General features: G+C 55.2%; 2 protein-coding genes across 4 annotated transcripts in view; one reads left to right on the top strand and one right to left on the bottom strand.

Annotated features, from left to right (window-relative positions):
- POLDIP2 (DNA polymerase delta interacting protein 2) overlaps nt 1–2,693 on the top strand; it is a 9,100-nt gene extending 6,407 nt beyond the window's left edge. The window contains exons 8-10 of the mRNA XM_081805986.1: nt 594–625; nt 708–1,101; nt 1,646–2,693. Coding sequence (XP_081662112.1) covers nt 594–625; nt 708–1,101; nt 1,646–1,760 — 541 coding nt within the window. The 3' untranslated portion in view covers nt 1,761–2,693. The remainder of the gene's footprint in view (nt 1–593; nt 626–707; nt 1,102–1,645) is intronic.
- Nucleotides 2,694–2,862: 169 nt separating this feature from the next.
- TNFAIP1 (TNF alpha induced protein 1) lies at nt 2,863–12,974 on the bottom strand. 3 transcript variants are annotated; one of them, XM_081805423.1, is made up of 8 exons: nt 12,779–12,963; nt 11,827–11,919; nt 9,235–9,552; nt 8,527–8,696; nt 8,016–8,105; nt 7,887–7,939; nt 6,914–7,109; nt 2,863–5,487 (listed from the first exon to the last, which is right to left on the bottom strand). In XM_081805423.1, the coding sequence occupies exons 3-8, from the start codon at nt 9,437–9,439 to the stop codon at nt 5,251–5,253; spliced, it is 951 nt and encodes a 316-aa protein (XP_081661549.1). In that variant the 5' UTR covers nt 9,440–9,552; nt 11,827–11,919; nt 12,779–12,963; the 3' UTR covers nt 2,863–5,250. The 3 variants fall into 3 exon arrangements, with proteins under 3 accessions (XP_081661549.1, XP_006731636.1, XP_030882099.1); XM_006731573.3 differs by lacking the exon at nt 11,827–11,919 and having other exon boundaries at nt 12,779–12,974; XM_031026239.2 differs by lacking the exon at nt 11,827–11,919 and having other exon boundaries at nt 12,767–12,963.
- Nucleotides 12,975–13,046: the final 72 nt, after the last annotated feature.

Here is a 13,046-nt window from a genome sequence, read left to right as displayed (position 1 = left end):
GAGAGAATGAGAGACAGAGAGCACGAGAGGGAGGAGGGTCAGAGGGAGAAGCAGACTCCCCGCTGAGCAGGGAGCCCGATGCGGGACTCGATCCCGGGACTCCAGGATCATGACCTGAGCCGAAGGCAGTCGCTTAACCGACTGAGCCACCCAGGCGCCCTTTTTTTTTTTTTTTGTTAAAGATTTTATTTATTCATTTGACAGAGAGAGAGCTAGCGAGAGCAGGAACACAAGCAGGGGGAGTGGGAGAGGGAGAAGCAGGCTTCCCGCCGAGCAGGGAGCCCGATGTGGGGCTCGATCCCAGGACCCTGAGATCATGACCTGAGCTGAAGGCAGACGCCCAGCGGCTGAGCCACCCAGGCGCCCCTTCCTCTGCCTCTTTACACACCTGCCGCCTCTGCTGGTCCAGAAGAGATCTGGTTTTGCAAATCCTGCACTACCCCACCCTGTTTCCTGAGAAATAGAGTCAGGAGAAATGGCCAGTGGCCACATTTAACATGTATTTATCCCCATCAGCACGGGCTTGGGAAGCAGGGTGGGATATTGAGTGAGAACAGGCCTTTGGAGTGAGATAGTTTGGCTTTGAATGCCAGCTACGTGTGGTTTACTCACCACATAACTTTGGGTCAGTTTAACCAAAAACCTCAGTTTCTTCCTGTTAAATGGGAGTCACACCTATTAGTCTCATAATTACCAGGAGATTTAAGTCAGCAAAGGTTTGCAGAACACCGCCCTGGTCCTGGCACTCAGGCACTCTGTGAATGGACTCTGGAAGGGCTATTTACAGAGGAGGTCCTATGCCCGGCATCTTTGCCCAGTGACCTCGGATGTTGAGTGTGAGGTTCTCTTTCCCAGAAGCAGAATGCAAGGCCCACGTCAGTGGCTGTGCTCCGGGAGGTGGTACTGGCCCGCAGTCATTGTGGGAGGCCGGAGGGGGCATCGTCCTGATGAACTGGCAGCGTGTGGCCCCGGGGTACAGGGAGCTGGCCCGGCCTTACGGATTTTGCCTGAACCCTCCCAGGAACCCGTGTTATCCAAGGAGCAGCCCGCATTCCAGTATAGCAGCCATGTCTCCCTGCAGGCTTCCAGCGGCCACATGTGGTGAGTGGGCTCGCGTGGGACGGGGCGCCTCGACTCCACACACGCAGGCGCAGCTCAGAAAAGCGAGAGCTCAGAGTTTGCCGTTAATTCTGGGCCAGGTGGACATCTAGAGATGGAGCTTTAGCTGCTGTTCATTCTTGGGTGGGACTTGTCTGATTTTTTTCTGTTTTCTAGTTCCTGTGATTTCATGGACTAAGGACTTAGGCCCAAGAGGTCTGACGGTTTGGTGCTGCACTGAGTTGCCCATGTAGCTGGTTTTCCCCTGGTGGTTCACTCCTTAACCTGAAAGTATGGTTGGGTAGCTTATGCAGCGTATATCTAAGGGCCAGAATCAGGGCAGCTGTGTTTCTTCTTTTCATGTAGGGCCAGGAAGGGCTCTCGGGTTTCTGGACCAGTGTTATCCTGACATGAGCCAGGCTGGAGAGAGCCCATCCTCCCTCATCCTGCTGTGTTCAGTTCCGGAGCTGAGGGCCTTGGGCTCTCAAGATCCTCAGTAGGGCCTCAGCCCTCACTCCCTCTAACCCAGCTTCTCTCTGACGCACAGGGGCACGTTCCGCTTCGAGAGGCCTGATGGTTCCCACTTTGATGTCCGGATCCCTCCCTTCTCCCTAGAAAGCAATAAAGATGAGAAGACACCACCCTCGGGCCTTCACTGGTAGGCCAGCTGAGGCTTGAGTGCCTAGGCTCGGCCCCTGAAGAACAGCTCTCATCCCACAATTGCTGCAGAACTCTCCACCATGGGCCACAGTGGGTCTCTTTATCGTTTGCGCCATTTGATTGTGGGGTTCTTTTTTGGTGGGTGGGTGTAATCGTTTTCTCCAGAAGACCTGTGTAGGACTCCTCCAAGGCTGGCCTCCCCCGTAAGCCCTGGCTACACTGTGTTCCAGTAAACCTTTCCACCAGGACGTTTGTGTTCAGCTGCCACAGGCCTGGGGTTTCCTGGCCTGTCACACAAGTTGTTTGGAATATGAGGTTTGGTCAATAAACCAGTGCACACCTGGCCCCCCTCGCCATTTCTGCCCCCGGGGTCTCAGGCTCCCTTTTTGACGCAATGGGGGCCCTTGGTTGCTGTCCTTGCTGCCTTTCCAGCAAACTGCCCCATCTACTAGAGTGTATCTCTTTCTCTCCTGAGGCTGGGGCTTGGCTGGACGTCTCCCAGGGTCACTGTGCCTCTCAGCCAGTGGGGTGGGGACTAGACTGGACTCCTGTTGTCTTCTTTACCCTCTGCCAGATGCTGAGCAGGAGGCCAGCATCAGGCTCGGGCTCTCAGCACTGGCCACCATTGACATCGCTGGCCTCCTTGGGCCTGGGAAGGAGTGAGGCAAGCAGTGTGAGTTCCCTGGAATAACAGGCCTGCCAGCCGCGAGCTTCTATCTGTCAGGCCTTTCCAGACCGCAAATGCAGAAACTTAGCCGAGGAGGGGACTGAGCCAAGCTACTTTCTGAGCCGCTCGCAAATCTCCAAGAGCCAGAGATGAAATGTGCTGCATTTTCCCCCGAATCTTAGAGATTCCTGCTTCCCTACTACCATAGTGATTGTTAAAAGAGGTCGTTTTATTCTTGAAAAATATTAAATCTCAGTTCCAGCCCTTATTAGTGTTGTCCTTAATCCTCCACCAGGGGGAGCCTGGGTTGCAGGGCAACTGAGTGCAGTAGGATTTCCGACTCGGGGCGAACACAAGCTGATGAGCGGGAGGAATACAAGAACTTTGTCCACAGCAGTGAGCTGACCCAGCTCGAAGCACCGCAAGCACCGCACCACTGCGGTGTAACACAATTTTATTAGAAATTAGTGTCGGTTTCCATCACCCATGCTGAGCAACAAGGGATTGCAGTTAAGGGACAAAGGAGACCTTCTCTCGTGGCAGGACCTGGGCCATCCTTTAGGCAGACATTGGTCAGATAAGAAATGGAATAAAACCCAGTCCTGGTACCTGTGGTGAACAGCAGGCTTCCAGTTTTCTCAGAAACCGAGAAGGTTTGACCTTCATCCACACTCTTTGCTTTCCCTTGGGCTGCTCCGAGTTGAAAAATTCACACAGCCAAGAGCTGCTTTCTGAATGGGGCTGAGAAACGCAAAGAAAATTCCCCCAACCCTTATGCCACAAAGTCCGATTAAAGAAGCTGACTTCAGTGATTTCAATGTTAGTATTTTTCTTAAGACCAGGGAGATATTTTTGATCAGTCCAGGATTACTGTGCTTTCTCAGGAAAAAAGAATAGTCACCACCGAGAGAGTTGAGGATCTAAATGTCAGAGCAGCAAAGAGGCTGCAGGGCTGGGGAGGTCAAAGGACAGGCATTAAAATACCTCAGTGGGAAGCTGGGGCTTTGAGTATTAGAGGCCTCAGGAGGGCAGCGGAGGAAATAGGCCAGAGGCCTCAGGCAGAAGCATTCCAGTCTCTGTGGGAAAGCCACAAAGCCAAAGGCGGAATCTGGCCAAAGAAATGGATTTGTCTTCACCTCTACTCCAGGGAGGGCTGGGTGAAGTGTTCCGAGCTGATGACCAGGGTGCCTCACCTGGAAGTCTACATTTGCAAGGCTGTGACAAGCGTCAAATGCCTGGTTAGTCACACTTCCCCTGCCCCATCATGTCATTTCAGGTCCTTGTAGGTGTCTACGAACCCGGGCCTAGCATTTGCCATAGGCTCCATTGCGTCGGCCATAAGCAGGCCACTTAGCTAAGCAACAGTCGTCAGGAGCCAGGAGCCTGATAACTGGCACTCCTTCCCGAGTGGCTACCGCTCAGCGGCTGTGGGGTTTTCTTAGGCTGGCTGAGCAGCTCCCAGCCTGATGGCATTCCTTTGGAAAAGAATTCGGATAAGCAGCCTCCCAAAGGGCCACGCCAAACAGAAGGTAGTGAAAAAAAGCCCCAAGGAGTAACTTGCATCCTTGCCCAAGAGCTGGGCCTTGGCAGCTCCATGGCCACATCACCCAGCCTTTGAAGGGACTTAGGCTGCTCCCATCACCCTGCGTCCAGACTCAACGCTGGGCAGAACACCACCACCTCCCCCCACCCCAGCCGGGACACAAAACCAACAGTATGGGGCGGGCAGGGGCCATATGGCCAAGCACATGCCACCTCTGCACAGGGCTTCTGGGAACGCAGAGCTCACGTTCACTGTCCTCAGCTGGTGGGCGTCTTGAGTGCGGTGCCCACGGGCCCCACAGCTTTCCCGCTGCGGCTCATGCTCCTGGCCCCTGTAACGGCCCTTTGGCTTTCCAGAAAGTAAAGCAAAGCATACCTTGGAGCTGAGGGCAAGAGAATCAAAAAGAGCAATCATGTTAGGCCCCAGGACTCCATTACGTGACCTGAAAATGTCCTTTCTCATGGGCATTATTAGGACTACAGTTCCCTTCCTTCCTGTCCATGCTCTCTGGGCCGGCTGTTTGGCCAGCCCAGCAAAGCCAAAGTTAGTCCGTATTTTGTTTTATTGCTTCTCTAGCCCCTCTCTCAGACGGATTCTGGAGGGAAGAGGGGTTAGGGTCAGAAAAAGTTGATGCGTGTCAGGGCAGAATACAAATCTCCTGAATAAAAGTACAAAGTGCTTTAAAGAAACAGATGTCAAAGGCATCAAGGAAGGCCAAAGGTTCTGCCCTCTACCCAGGGTCTTGGCACCCTAGAGGGGTAGCACAAATACCTATTCCCCTCATTATTAGACTCAAAACTATTCATTTCCTAGATAATTTTTTAAAAACCAAAATCATGAAGCCTGTGCTTAAACACCTAGGGAAAAAGGAGCCCCACCTTCTGTAAGAAACTGGGCCTCCACAGCACCAGAACGAGCTCGTTCCCCATGGACCTCCCCAGAGGCCTAAAGGTAGCCCTTCAGTGGAGCAAAAGGACACTCAGCAAGGGGGCAAGGGGATTGTTCTCGTGGGAGGTGGGCAGGTCAGTCCATTCGCCCCAGGGGCAGACGCAGCTCCTGTCAGGAAGGGTGAGCAAAGGGTCCAGGACCCGGGCATCCGGAAGTGCTCAGGGAGCAGGGCAAACAATGTGGTCCCTCTCCTGCTCAGGCCCTCTGCCCTCCTGTCAGGCCTCTGGGCGCTGGAGCAGAAACCCAGCCAGTAGCAGCGTGGGGCGGCCAGCGGGGCAGGGTTCCACAGGAGGGGAGACAGGGTGGCCCGTGCCCTGACTCCCTGAGGGTCCTGTCAGTCGCGATGGGTGGACTGGTGGCCGAGCTGCCGGTCATCGTAAGTGCTATAGCGTTTGACATGGATACGGCGGACCCGGTCCCGCAGTTCGAAGGTCTCTTCATCTTCACTGGGGGAAGCCTGGCTGCGGCTCCGGCTGGTGGCCTCCAATAAGGAGTTGTCAGGGACTCGGGGAGTCTCATAGAGCAGGACATTCAGGGTCTCCTCATAGATGCGGGCCTCTGGGAATTCCACCTGGGGTCAGGGGGACAAGAGGACCGAATGAGGCTTCATCCAACAGGCAGCAACATGGCAGGGCCCTCGCCCCTGTGCTGGCTCTCGAAGTTCCTCCCGAACTCTCTCCTGAGACAGGTGAGCGAGGGGAGGTCTTTCTTTGGAGAAGTGGGGAGTTGTCCTCTGTGGACATGAGGACGCCGAGGACTAGCATGCTGCCCGTGCCCCACGCGAGCCTGGAGCAGTGGGCTGGTGTGTGCAGGGTTAGGGCCCTGGCTTTGTGCTCAGAGCCAGCCTTCAGTACGGGCCCAGCACCTACGGGCCGCGAGGCCTCCGTGTCCGCCCATGTAAAATCAGGGCTAATACCTACTTCAGAGAGTTGTTGTGAACGTCACGTGGAAGACACAAAGGAACCTGGATTCTAGCCTAACTTGACTTCTGTTCCCTCATCTGTCAAATGGGGAGAATGCTCCAGCCCTGCCTGAGGAGTCCCAAAGTCCACGAAAGAGAAAACGCTCAGGAAGGTGAACGGGGTTGCTGCCACTTCCAAGTGTAAGCAGCCCCCACAGAGACCTGACCCTGAATCCTGACTCTGTTGATACGTGCACACGGGAGTCCGCACCCCCAAAATGCCAGGAGGAAGCAGGGCCACCTCCTGTAAGCTGTCCTTCCCCAACCGTCTGGCGGCCCAGCTGGAGGCAGTTCGGGGGCCTGCAGGCCGAGCAGGGGCTACACAGGCCTGGCGGCTTTGAGCCCCTCACGCACACGACCCTCCAAGTGGGCTACCCTCCTGGCCCAGCAAAGGCCTCCGCTGCCTCCGTTGCACACGCTCCCGGGGGGCCAGGGGGGAGCTCCTCTCTGGGGAGGACACCAACTGCTCGCAGCCTGGGAGAACGGGGTTTGCAGAGTTCGTGTCAACTGTCACCTGTCAAATCCCTCACACGTACCTGGCGCTGCGTTGTTCCTGCAGAGGCGAAGCTGGTCGGCCGGGAACACCAACCAGCAGGGCCAGAGAGGAGATCAGAGCCTGAACTGCTGCTCCTAGGAACCGCCGCGTTTTCCTAACAGTCCCGTCAACTGCATACTATCATGCCCAGGTTTGCAGGTGAGGAAACTGAGGCCCAGCTGGTTTAAATGGCTTGTACGAGGTCAGAAAACTGGTGAGTGGTAGAACCAGAATTCAGACCTGAATTGGGCCAACTCCAAAGACCTGGTCCTTCCCACCGCACCACGCTGTTCTTGCTGGTCAACAGCCCCCACCGCTCAGGTGACCAGAACGAAGCATTCGCGAGCCAATCCCCGAACTGCCTGAACTGGCTTCGTCCTTGCCCAGCACCATCATGTGGGTCTGGGGGAAACAGAGAGCAAGCTCCCTGTGGTGAAGGGCACAGCGGGGGCTGCGCTGGGGTGTGTCCCGCCCCCACCCACGCAGAGGGAAGCCCCCCACCTTGGTCTGCTTCTTCTCCGTGGCATACACGATGGAGGTGCAGCAGACCTCGGCCAGCTTGCGGCCCTGGCCGTAGAAGGACCAGCAGCAGATCTCATCGCCAATGACGTCCTTGATGAAGAGCACGCGGCCGTTGAAGCGCAGGGAGAGCTTGTCGAACAGCTCGATGTTTTTCAGCAGGTGGTCGTCCGAGTTGCTGAAAAACCCATGAAGGCCAGGGGGCCATGAAGGCCAGGGGGCCTGGGAATGAGGTTCCAGCACAAGAGACGGTGCTGGCTGGGCGCTTCCCCCCTTCCCCTCCGTGTCACGCAGAACTGAGGAAAAGTCAGGATGCCAGAGGGGACAGCAGGGAAAAGGGGCACAGGGCACCTTCTGGGTTTGGGGGCCTGTGAGGGGAAGGGGGGGAGTTGGTCTGAAGTTGAAGCAGAGAGAACTGAGGGCGGGCGGTCTCCTCTCCTCGGGCCCCGAAGGAGGGAGGCTCGCTGCCCTCGTGGCAGGAGGACCCGTTCCCTTGCCGTAGGGGGGCTGCTGGCAACACGTCTGTCCACGGGGACTCCCTGAGCCTGCGGCCTTGTGCATATACCTAACTGCGGCTGGCCAAGGGGACACTGGGCAAGGGAGAAAGTGGCCCAGCTGTGAAGCAGAGAGGCTGGCTCAGGAGGAGTCCCAGCCACGGGCTTCCCAGGGTCCCTCCTCCACCTCATAAGCTAATGCTGGGAAAACACCTGGCACTGTGCCTGACAGGACACATTAGGGGGGTTCCAGTTCGTTCCCCTCTATATCCCAGCCAGGGCCCTGCACCGAGTTCCAAACGTCTCTGCCCTCATTCCCCTTCTCTCTCTGTTCTTCCTGCCTGAGATCCAGACCCTTGCCAACCATGCCAGGAGTACAGGGGGCTTCTCTTGGGTCTGCTTCTGCAGCCCTTCCCCGAGCCTTGGCCCCCCAGCCCCCAGCCCCCAGATGCCGACCCTACCTGGTGTAGGAATACTTGTTATTACTTCTGTTGTACAGCAGCTTCACCACGGGCTGGGAGGGAGGAGAGCGTGAGGGCCAGGCTAGGGTCCCGTCCGTCCCTGCCCGCAGCCCTCAGGGGTCCCAGTACCTTGGTGGAGGATTCGATGAGCCTCTCTTCCTCTTTCAGGGAGGTGATGATGGGGATGTTGCACACAGGCTGGTATGAGTCCTTCTTGTCCTGGGTGATACACACAGCCGAGAATCTTTTTTGAGATCTCCTGCTTGCCAGGCTAAGCCAGGCGTTCCCCAGGAGCTGTCGGAGCCCCCCTGCCAAGGCCACCCTCTGCTTGTTGAGGAGGCATCTGGCAATAGAAACTGCCAGCTGGCAAGCAGAACCCCATTTCCAGAAAACCTAAAATCCAGATAGCAAGGTGTAGAAACCGGAAGCTGGGCTTAGTCCTACTGCCCGAGTCTGTCACCTTACAAACAGACTGGCTGCCAGTGTCCTTGGCCTGGGCAGCACCCAGCATATCTAACAGTGAGGTTCGGACTCACCAACCGTACCGGTCATGCGACCTTCCAGGAACTGGACCTTTATGTCCCTGAAGGGAGCGGCCAACTCCCAACCTCCTCGACCTGAGCCCACTTTAGCTCCCTACCTGCAGAGCAGTCTGGCACACGCTCACCAGCCCCTGAATGAGGTAATACTTGGCCTCGGCCATCAGTTCCTTGATTTCTTGCCGGTTCTGTGGGAGGATGATGGTGTCATCGCGGAGGTAATTCAAAATGGTGCCGAAGTGCTTTCCACATCGGTCTATGAGGATCCAGCCTAGGGATTCAGACAGGCCCCCGACAGTTACTCGTTGCCTCCAGGTAGCCCGCAGCACAGGGTAACAGAAGTGGGAACGCCACTTCTAGCTCCTAGGTCTGTGGCTGTTCTTTTCCACCAAGGGTGGCCCGGACTGCGGGGGACAGAGGCCCTCCAGGCTCTGCGGCAGCCCTCAGAGGTCTCAGCTCAGGAGCGCTCAGGCCCACCGCCTGGCGACACGAACGCCACCAGGCCCTGCCTGCCCTCTGTGCACTGCCCGGTCAGTACAGCGATGGTTCTCAGGAGAATCTAGTCCTTTTGTTATTTAAAAGGTATGGATCTTGGCCCTGGATAACCTGTAAGCGCACACCCTTCTACATACAACCTCAAAGAATGCCGGGGCTCTACCACAGACTCCAGCTGAAGGAGTCCGGGACCAGGTAACGGGAAGAGTGAATCTAGAGTCTAGACCTGCCAGGCTCGAGCCCTGCCCCGAAGTCGCTTCTTCAGGAATTCTTCCTTCCCTCCTCAGCTGGCCCAACAAGCCCCAATGCCTCACCTTCTTTGTCAGTCAGCACCTCCATGCGCCCGCTGAACATGGCCTTGAGCATGGTGTCGTGCCGGGTTAGTGCCCGCACAGTGGTGTAGTACAGGGAGCCCCCCACATTGAGCTGGACGTATTTGTTGCCCAGCCCTCCTCCCTTGAAGCCGCTCGGCTTGGGCTTGGCCCCCGAGGCTGGGCACAGACAGGTATCCCCTGACATCTCCCGCTGCAGGTAGATCACCACACGGCAGGAGGTCGGCTTGGAAGGCTCCGCCGTGGTGGAAGGATCACGAGCGAGTGGTCAGCGGAGGCCAGAGCTTCATACTCTCAACACTGTGAGCAGGAGACGGGAGAGAAGACAGGAGTTAGCAGAGGAGAGCCCTCAGCTGAGAGGGGACAGGAGGGGACCGTGCAGTCATTCTCTCCTTGACAAGCAAGACTCCCTGGCAGAGGCTAAGGCCCTAGGCAACAGCAAAAGAGGACATTCCTGTTCTTCTTTATGGTAACAGGAACCAGCACAGTCTCCCAGAGCCTGCCCCTCATCTCGCCAGCCCCCCTGAGCCTCGGCTCAGCTCTCGGCAGCAAGGAGGACAAGCAAACCCTGGGAGTTAGTCCGAGTCGGCTTGAGGAGGAGCTGGGGCAGCCGAAGTCTTTACCCTGGGGAACGACAGTCCAATTCCAGTTCTTTGCCTCTCAAGGTTCCCAGGACCCAAGTCTTCCCACCAAACCTACTGGGAATCCTGCCAGCGCAGGAGATTCCCAGGAGCTAGAGGGACAGGATGCACTTCCTTTCTAAAGATTCCAGGCCCAGAAGCAGTCTGCACCAGCGCTGACTTTGAGCACCACCAGGGTCTGGCTTCAGGAAGGAAAGTAAAAGCAGCTTCAGGAGAGCACGGAATGAGCCAGGCTAGAGGGCGCCAGCCAGTGTTCCTGGCAGAGGTTACCCAGGCCGCAGCAGTTTCCTGACCTTCCTCTTTCTTGGTCCCAGCCCTGTCCCAAGTTCCTGAAATTGTCACCATTTTCCAGGACAGAACAACTACAGGATGGCTATTTTTACTTCTTTTTCCTGAGAGGAGGCCCAGCCTTATCTCTTCCTTTCTTCCCTACCCACAAGACCGGGGAGAAGGGGCTTGAAAAGACCGGATGATAAATCTAAAAACAACTATGAAGTGATTTGGAAACTAAAACACTGATAGGCATTCATGGGAGGGAGGAGTGAGGGAAGAAAAGGAGAGCAAAGCCAGGTCACCCCCCGCGAGCTAGATTCTCTCTTATATGTCTTGGTTTTTTAAGGAATCACTAAAATCCATTCATTGAAAAAAAAGAACAAACATTCACTGCACGTTTACTATGTACCAGGTACTAGTCTAGGCAACTTAATATACACATTACTTCATTTAACTCATTCAGCGAGAAAACAAGACTGAGTCCCTCTCCGTTAGGCGGTAGGGACAGAGAGATGGAAAGATACGGACTTTGCCTTCAAGGAGTACCAAGAAGCATCATAACGTTAACAAGAATAAAACTTAATAAGAGTTAGCGTTTATTGTGCCCTGTTATGTGCTGGGCACTGAGGATACAGAAGAGTACAAATAAGTCATGGCCTCACGGAAATTACATTCTAGGGGGAGGATACAGACAATAAGCAAGACAATGAATAAATAAGCAAGCAGTTCCAGAGGGTAAGAAATGCAATAAATAAGCTAGTGATAAGAGAGTGACTAGGGAGGGCGCCTGGGTGGCTCAGTTGGTTAAGCGACTGCCTTCGGCTCGGGTCATGATCCTGGAGTCCCTGGATCGAGTCCCGCATCGGGCTCCCTGCTTGGCAGGGGGTCTGCTTCTCCCTCTGACCCTCCCCCCTCTCATGTACTCGCTCTCTCTCTCATATAAATAAATAAAATCTTTAAAAAAAAAAAAAAAAAAAAAAAGAGAGTGACTAGGGAGAAGTCCTAAAATGGGTAGGGGCCGGGGAAAGCCTCTTTGGGAAGGTGACATTCCAGCTGAAGTCTGAAAGAGCATTCCAGATGGATGGAAGAGTAAGTGCAAAGTTTCTCAGTTAGACACAAGTTTTAGGAACAGAAATAAGGCCAAGATGTCTAGTGCATAGAAAGAAGGGGGAAGTTGGCTTGATGTAAAGTCAGGACGCAGGGGCCAGTTCATATTAAAAAGTTTGCATTTTATACTAATTGCGATGGCCATTGATTGGAGGGTTTTAAGTAGGAGAGTGACAGGATCTCAGTTATTCACATTTTGAAAAGATCACTCTGGCTGCCGGGTAGAGAATGGATCGTAAGGGTGCATGAGAACAAGTGGGAAGACCAGAGGAAGCGGCAGTCTAGGCAAGTGGTGAAGGCCTGGACTGCAGTGCTGGCAATGGAGAAAGAAAAAAGGTAAAATCACCTCATAGTCCTCACAACACGCAAAATTTGCGGTTGCACGTCACCTCCTATAAGTGAGATCCAGAAGCAGTGCTTACCACAACGCCATGCACATCTGAAAGTATTTAATATGTCAGTTTGTTAGACTGAAACTGTCCCTGAAAAGATTTAGGTAGGCCCCTAAGAAGAATGTCCAAGGAAGGACCAGAGCGGGTGCTTTGTGAAGTACCGAATTTCCTTGGTGGCTTGTCCAGCAGACTCTCATTTGCCCCAAGGATGGAGTATGGATGAGATGAACCCTCACCAGCAGACTGCCCAATCCCTAAGTAACACATGAACAGTATGAAATCACCTCACCCTCCTCCACCCACTCCAAAGGAATAAGTCCACCCCTTAACAGGTTTTAACAAGTTCCCTACGTACTTTGGGTCTAGCCCCGATTTCCCCAAGGATCAAAGCAAGCACACATATGTTCTGCCAAAGTAAAGGAATTCAAAGGCTAGGCGGTGGCCAACAGAGCCTACATAAAGCAATTGCTTTGAGCCCCTGGATGACGTCAGCTCAGATGCCGCCCGCTCAGATTCCTCCCAGACCAATGGGCTCCAGGAATCTTGTGGCAGGTGACGCCCCAGAAAGTAATTCCAGTGAGAATGAAGTTTCCACTGATAGCCTCACTGCTGTTCCTTCCGGACTTTGTGTGTGGATATTTGGGGATGCCTGGGGCTGAGGGCGTATCCGAATCTCCCTCAGCGAGGCTAATGGGAACCGAAGCAGAATAAAGGGCAGGACAACAACCACGGCCATGGAAGAAGGTGGGGTCCTAAAGGAAAAAGGACCCAGAAATCCATCACACTCGGTGGTGGCGGGCTGGTAACCGATCTTGGGTAGAGGAGGATCTAGCAGAAATTGTAGGTGTAAATCTTAAGCTTCGTCCAAAGGGACTGGAAAGATTTAGCGAGACCCAACCTCTCTGTGGTCTGTGGTGAGTCTTCCCCGGCCCGCACCCCTCCTCACCACCGAGAAACTGAGACCGATTCTGACACCCATCCCAGTGGAGGATTTGAGCTCTCCATCTCCCCTACACCGTCCCACGCCTTTTCCCCAGGACTGGGTGGGGCTCTCTGCTCCAGCCCGGGGCCCGTCCATCCTGTCCCCTAGGGCATCCGCACCCCGGCTCTCACCGTCCCCGGGGGGCGCTTCTCCTCTCAGCTGGGTTGCAAGCCGACCCTGTGCCGCCCTGGGCTGTGGCCGCCTGCCCGCCAGCAATCCCGGCTGTGAACTCACATCCTCCGCTCGCGGTCTCCGCCTGGAGCCCCAGCCCAACCCCGCCCGCCCCGCAGCCTGGGACTCTAAAGCGGGCCTTGCCCAGCACCCAATCACGGGGGAGGGAGGGGTCCCTGAGAGAATTCCGCCGTGAGTGCTTAGCTACTTCCGGCAGCCTTTCCGGCG

This window comes from Leptonychotes weddellii, chromosome 15, assembly GCF_054177405.1.
Source record: "Leptonychotes weddellii isolate Sample4059 chromosome 15, ASM5417740v2, whole genome shotgun sequence".
Taxonomy (NCBI): domain Eukaryota; kingdom Metazoa; phylum Chordata; class Mammalia; order Carnivora; family Phocidae; genus Leptonychotes; species Leptonychotes weddellii.
This window is presented reverse-complemented; position numbering and strand designations above follow the sequence as displayed.

Bases quoted from the DNA above. Each gene is read 5' to 3' on its own strand.
- TNFAIP1 (XM_006731573.3), bottom strand. From the start codon at position 9,439: ATGTCAGGGGATACCTGTCTGTGCCCAGCCTCGGGGGCCAAGCCCAAG. The intron at 7,110-7,886 runs GTAGGGTCGGCA...TGGGTTTTTCAG, and splicing joins AACAAGTATTCCTACACCAG to CAACTCGGACGACCACCTGC. The intron at 5,488-6,913 runs GTGGGGGGCTTC...CCCTGACCCCAG, and splicing joins CGGAGAAGAAGCAGACCAAG to GTGGAATTCCCAGAGGCCCG.